The sequence below is a fragment of the Benincasa hispida genome, chromosome 2, assembly GCF_027475165.1.
Source record: "Benincasa hispida cultivar pf3 chromosome 2, pf3_genome.v1.1, whole genome shotgun sequence".
Lineage (NCBI taxonomy): Eukaryota > Viridiplantae > Streptophyta > Magnoliopsida > Cucurbitales > Cucurbitaceae > Benincasa > Benincasa hispida.
The window spans coordinates 64,080,021-64,087,219 of NC_143479.1; the positions used below are offsets into that span (position 1 = coordinate 64,080,021).

Genomic DNA, 7,199 nt, shown 5'->3' on the forward strand with positions numbered 1-7,199 from the left:
GTTTTCCACATGCATAACAAATAATAGAACCTTCTTTGACAAAGTAGTTTGTAAATTTCAAGATTTATAACCTAAGCCACTTTTATCAAATATGCATTGTTGCTTACCCATCATGATATCTAAATTCTTTTTCCCATTTGTAAACTTTAAAAAAGTAGCTGAAATATCTTCATTTTTATTTTCTAATAATTTATACTCTTCTTTTAAAGCATGCAAATTTGATTTAGATAAATCTAGATCTTTTCCTAATGTCTCATTTTTCTCGTTTAGATTATCTAGCTCAATTAATAAATTATTATTGTCAAGAGCTAATGTAACATTTTTCTTCCTAAGAGACATATATTTGCAACCTAGTTTTTCAAATTCAATTTTAACTTCATTATATGCATCAATGAGCTCATCAAAAGTAAGGTTTTCAGGACTTACCTCATCATCGTCGTCGTCGTCTCCAAAAGTCATAACGCATAGATTTGCTACTTCTTCCTCGCTTTCAGATTCGCTTTCATCGCTTTCGTTCCAAGTAGCTTTCATGGCCTTCCTGCTTTTCTTTGAAATAGCTTTTCTTTGAGGACAGTCCCACTTCATGTGTCTGGGCTTTTTGCATTCATAACAGATAATTGTATCTCTGTTGCTATTTTCTCCTTTGCCTTATTGATTGTTAACTTTCTTTGAGAAGTTCTTTTTCCTAAAATGTTTTTTGAACTTCTTGGTCAAGTAAGCGAACTCCTCATTATTTAGTTCAGCTTTAGTTACAGAGTCCTCTTGAACTTGAGTGGACTTTAATGCTAAGCTCTTCTACTTTTTGACATCTTCTTCCACATTGGCCTTCATGATTATTTCATGTGTCATGAGAGATCCAACGAGCTCCTCCAATGGAAGTTTTGAGAGGTCTTTTGCTTCTTGGATCGCTGTCACCTTAGCTTCCCAACTCTTAGGCAATGATCTAAGAATTTTTCTCACATTTTTAGAGGTGGTATAAGATTTTCCTAATCCCTTCAAAGCAGTAACAATATTCGTGAACCTAGTAAACATTTCAGATATAGTTTCATTTGTATCCATTTTAAACAATTCATAATTATGAACTAACATGCTAATCTTTGACTCTTTAACTTGATTAGTTCCTTCATGAGTTACTTCAAGCATATCCCAAATTTCTTTAGTAGAATTACATGCAAAGACTCGATTAAACTCATCCGGACATAAAGCACAAAACAGACAATTCATGGCTTTAGCATTAATAAAAAAACTTCTTTTTATCTTCATCATTAAACTCTTTTTCTTCCTTAGGAATATCTTTATTATCAACTATCTTAGTAGGAATTAAAGGACCATTAAAAACAATTTCCCATAGATTATAGTCAATAGAAATCAAATAAATTTTCATCCTAGTTTTCCACCATGCATAATTATTTCCATCAAACAAAGGTGGCCTAGTGGTAGATTGACCTTCACCATACCCATTTATTCCAGTAGTTGCCATAAGCTCGAACAATTAAGTTTTTCGAAAGAAGAAGAGAATATAATTTTTTTTTTTTAAAGATTTTTGTAAAGAGAAATACTTTTCCAAAATTTAGATTTTAATCAAAAAGAATTCAAAGATTAAGAAGTAGAGAATAAAAAATAAGGTTTTAATAACCAATTTTCAAGAAAAAAATTATAATGAAAACAGTTTTTAAAACTCAAATTTTCAAACTTTTTGCAAAAATTAGAAAAATTCCAGATTTAATAAGATTAAAAAAAACAAAATGTAAAATCAAGAAAAAAAATACAAAACCTTTTTGAAATAAGAAAATCGAGCTATCTGCTCTGATACCAATTGTAGGATTTAAAGGCAACAATAGAGGGGTTGAATAGGGTTGACTACCAAATTTTTTTTTTTGAAATAATTTTATCTTCAAACAATGCTCAATAAAGTTAATCCACTAATTTGATTAAAGAAAATTTATGCAACACAAAACTTAAATCATGCAAGCTATGATAACTTCAAATTTAAAGACAATTTAATCAAGGATAAATTTAAATAACACACTAAAAATTAAATCATGTAATTTGGAAAGATTAAAAAAAATAACTAAGACAAGAAACAAAAAATTTGAAAACAAGAAATAAAAGAGAGAGGAAGAGAAAATACTGGGAATTATAGTGGTTTGGTAAATTGCCTACTCCACTCTCTGTCTCCTTCTTGGATATTTCACTAAGTGATCCTCTTGCCAAACCGACACACGACCCTCTCTTTCCTAGACTAAAGAGAAACCCAAGATCATTTTTACTGGTACAGGATCAAACCAATTTCTTTTTCTCACAACCCAAGGTGTACCCACACCTTAATACAATTCCCAAAAATTAAAAGAAAACCTCACAATATTACCTCTTGAAGGCTAAATACACAAGTTGAGCACTCAAAAAAAAACTCACAAAAATAACTCTAGGCCAATTTAGGAGCAAGGAGGACAAGAATTTGAGAGTAGAGAGAATTGAGAGCTTAAGACTTAATAGCTTTTGGTGTGTTTATGAAGAGTAAAATCAAGTCGAATTTATAGACGAGGGGGATAAATTTTGGCCTTGGATATGATTGCAAATGGAGGGTAGAGATTGAATAAAAATAGAAAAGGAAATGATTTGAAAAGGAATTTTGAAAGATTGGAATTATTGAGATTTGGAGAATAAAAAAGATTTGAAGGATGAAAATTTAGGAAGGAAATCAAATTTGAAAAGGTTGAAATTTGGTGATAATTTGGAGAAAATTGGATCAGGAAATTAAAGAAAAATAAGAAAATAAAAAATAGCCGGATGATATGAGCACCACACGCATAGGGGAGGAGATTGAGCGTCACCCGCTGTATTCTGTGAAGAAACCACAGGCACGTCCGCGCGTGAAGCTGGGTGACCGCCACTTGTCATTATCTCATTCGTCCACGGTCGCCACGTCATTGCCACATCAGCAAAAAGTGACTGGTTGGAGTGTCACGTCAGCTGTCATGTCATCAATATTGATCGTTTGTGTGCCATGTCAGCCGCCATATCGGATGCCACGTCAGCAAGGTGCCACGTTGGATTTCCTCTCCAATCTTCTTTTGCTTATAACTTTCTCGTTTGAACTCCGATTTGAGCGATTCAAATTGCGTTGGAATCGTCTTTCCAAGCTCTACAAGATAGTGACTCTGAAATACTGAAAATATTAGTACAAAAAATATGAGTATGTTATCATCAAAATACTTGGTTTGATTGAAGCCCTAAAACTAACAGATACATGATACATGATACTGAGTTCGAGACTGACTGTGAAGTTATACAAAAGGATCGTGGTATGCGATGACAAGTTTTTATGTATGAATCAGAAATAGAAGGAATAATTAGTAAAAACATCGCAAGTTTGTTAATTGTGTTAAAGATGTAACTAAGTTCCGCTTTCCCTTGGCGTACACCTCTCAGTGATCGACCGCATTTCCATATCTCTATGGTGAAACAGGGATGAACGTGATGAGCACAGGGTTGCTTCCATCTCTGGAAGTACTTCTCGCTTTAGTTAACGCATTCTTCCAACCCTCTCTCGATAGGCGGAATGACATCTTCACTTCTGCTCTCACAGGTGAAGATGTCATCTAGCATGCTTTAGCTAAACATAATTATTTCCTTAACACAGATTAAATTATTTTCTTAACACAGATTAATTTACTTGCTTAATTATTATTAATTACCCAGAGAATTAAGAAAACATCATGGAGAAATTGAATCATGGATGAACGGAAATAGACAGAGAGATGATAATGACAATGATCATAACAATTAATACTAAGATTAAGCGTCTGATATATGGAGTGAGTGATAGAGTGAAGAAGATGAGTACAAATGATGAAAATGAGATATAAATAAATACAGAAGAGTGTCAATGTCTTGACACAGATCTGGATGGAGGTTTTGCTTGTCGGCGTGTGGAATGGATGAAAAGAAGAGCTTCCTTCTCAGGCATGTTCGCCTGGTAGAAATGACCTTCGTATTGAGCTTCAACGGCGGGGATTGAAAAGATTCTTTGCCCGGAGACTCACCTCTCGGCCTTGTCTCTTGATTATCCCGGATCTACTCTGATGAGTCACTCAACCAGTCTCTCTCTTAGATTAATATTCAAGTCTCCCGTGTCGAGTATATTTCTTCAATGGAATTGCACAAGCTATTTATAGGCGAAGCTTTGAATCTTTGTATTGTGGTTCCCACTTTATTGTTAAGGCAGATCCTGAAATAGTGGAGTGAATATTCCTTCTGTTACGCAATCAATCCCGTCAGAAATGCATAACTGACAGTTGTACGTACGTCTGAATCCTCCGCAATTGCGTTGCTCTTTACATCTTCGATCGTTTGCCCGCATGAGATGTTGTTTTTTATTACCGCATGCGGTTGAAATTGTGTTGATCGCAAAGCTCTTGATCGATTGTCGCATCTACCGTCATTGCGTTGATCGTCTCTCCAATATTGATTGACGGGCACAATGCGACGTAGATGCATTTTTCATTTTATCTTTGAGTCATGAACGCATGCGTTGACTTGATTTCCTGTAAAACAATCTTGAAACATTCTATTCTACCATTGCAATGGTGTCAGTGGGTGTATTGAAAACAATTTATAATTCTCGCATTTCTTAGTCAATTTCTATACTTTCGACACAATTTTTCTTTCTTTTAGCCGTAATATCTAAATAAAACAATATAAATAACTTGTATTTCTACAAGTTATGAAGATTCAATCACTCTGTTCATATAAATTACTCCAAAGACTTACTAAAGCTATCCTTAAAAACTTGAGGATTAAAAAAATACATTTTAAAACCTCAGAGACCAAACACAAGTATTAATCAAAACTCAAACACTAAAAAGGCAATTTTCTCTTTTCCTTATTATGCCAAATAAATAATAGGGTAATTGTTTTAAATGGTAAGACTATTGAAAATATTTTCAAATATAGCAAAATGTCTATTAGTGATAAACTATGGTATGTAGCGATAGCTTCTATCACTGAGTGATAGAAATCTATTGTCAGTCTATCACCGACAATGACATTTTGTTATATTTATAAATAACTTGATTCATTTTTCTTTATTTGAAAACAACCTCAAATAATACATCATTTAAAAAAAAAACATAAATAAGAAATGTAACAATATAAAAAAATAAACATATTATGAACTTGAGGAGCACAACGGGAACACGGATACCAATAAAATATAATATTAAAATAAATATAGTATAATATAATAATAAAATAAATAAATATTAAAATAAATTAAACATAATATATAAATAGACAAAATAAAATAAATTAGTAAAATATAAAATAAGATTTATATAAATTCTTCACTTTCTCTAATTTTCATGAAATTTGTCTAATGTGTCTTCAAAAACCCACCAAATGCCACTATTTATAGACAATTTGGCAAGTAGGAGGTGAATTACACGGACACTAATAATGTGTAATGCTGAGACACATAGACAATACTTTGAGAAATTGGGGCACGACACATAGTCAATGGACACTAAGTATGAGCATCTAATAGGCATCTATTATCATAATAATACTCCTCTTATATGTCTAGTATATATATGAAATATGTCTCTTTAAAACCTTACTAGGAAAAAGCCCAATGTGAAAAAAATCCAAGTGAAGAAAAAAGAGTACATATTTCCTATAATTTATACTCTTAAAAAATATATTTACTCCCCGTCATGGAAACATCACTTGAGATCTCTGAGTCACCCCATTCCAATGTTGTGCATCAGTTTTTCAAAGATTGTGGTAGTTAATGTCTTTGTAAATAAGTCTATCAAGTTATCTTTAGAACAAATTTGTTGTACATTGATATTGTCATTTTCTTCAAGATCACGAGCATAGAAAAACTTTGGTGAAAATATGTTTTGTTCTATCTCCTTTAATATATCCTTCTTTGATTTGGGATATACATGTTGTACTGTCTTCGTATAATATTGTTGAAAATTTTTTATTAGAAGACAAGCCACATGTTTCATGAATGTGATGATTCATTAATCTTAGTCATACACATTCTTGGCTAACCTCGTGAATTGCAAAAATTTCAACATGATTTGAAGAAGTAGCTATTATGATCTATTTCCACAATACATCAGTTCCTCCATATGTGAATAGATAACCTGTTTGAAATCTAGCTTTGTGTGTATCCAAAATCTGCATAACTAACAAGATCAAAATTTGATTTATTTGAATAAAACAAACTCATATCAATCCTTCTCAGAGATAACGGAGTATATACTTAATTCCATTCCAATGTCTTTTTATTGGAGAAGAACTATATCTAGCTAATAAATTTACTGAAAATGCAATACCTAGTCTTATATTATTAGCTAGATACATAAGTGCATCAATTGCACTAAGATATAGTACTCCAGGATTAATAAGTTCTTCATTATCCAGGATTAATAAGTTCTTCATTATCATCTCAAGGTCAAAATATATCTTTATTCACATCTCGTGAACTAATTTCCATTATAATGTTTAATGGATGTGCTTTGTCCATATAGAACATTTTCAAAACTTTTCTTGTATAAGTTGACTGATGAACAAATATCTCATCTGTTAAATGCTTAATTTGCAAGCCAAGGCAAAATTTTGTTCTTCCAAGATCTTTCATCTCAAATTCTTTCTTAAGATATTATATTGTCTTTGAAAGCTTTTCAGGAGTCTCAATTATATTTAAGTCATCAATATATATAGATATAATAGTAAATCCTTACTCTGATTTATTTATGAAAACACATGGACATATTGGATTGTTTCGATATCCTTATTTCAATAAATATCCACTCAAACGATTATACTACATTCGTCTCGATTGTTTCAATCCATATAATGATCTCTAATTTTATTGAATACAATTTCCGAAAATTTGATTTATATATTTCAGATATCTTAAATCCCTTTGGGGTTCTCATATAAATATTATTATCAAAAGATTTATAGTTATCGATGAATATAAGTTGTAATCATTGAATACGTTGAAGTTTGAAAAAAATGCATGGTTGGTCTATGTGGTTTGGGTCGGCCAATAATAATTTGGCTAACAAATATGGATTCTTGACTTTTCAAACTTTCAAGTATAAATAAGTAATAACATTTAAAATGAATAAATAAAATAATATTCTTTTTCGAGAAGTTAATTTAGTAACTATATTTTATTT

At 31.6% G+C, this 7,199-nt stretch overlaps 1 protein-coding gene across 1 annotated transcript; it reads right to left on the minus strand.

Annotated features, from left to right (window-relative positions):
* Positions 1-795: 795 nt before the first annotated feature.
* On the minus strand, positions 796-1,224 carry LOC150038075 (uncharacterized). Its single transcript, XM_090311132.1, has one exon. The coding sequence runs from the start codon at positions 1,222-1,224 to the stop codon at positions 796-798; it is 429 nt and encodes a 142-aa protein (XP_090167258.1).
* Between the last annotated feature and the right edge of the window lie 5,975 nt (positions 1,225-7,199).

Bases quoted from the DNA above. Each gene is read 5' to 3' on its own strand.
- LOC150038075 (XM_090311132.1), bottom strand. From the start codon at position 1,224: ATGAATTGTCTGTTTTGTGCTTTATGTCCGGATGAGTTTAATCGAGTC.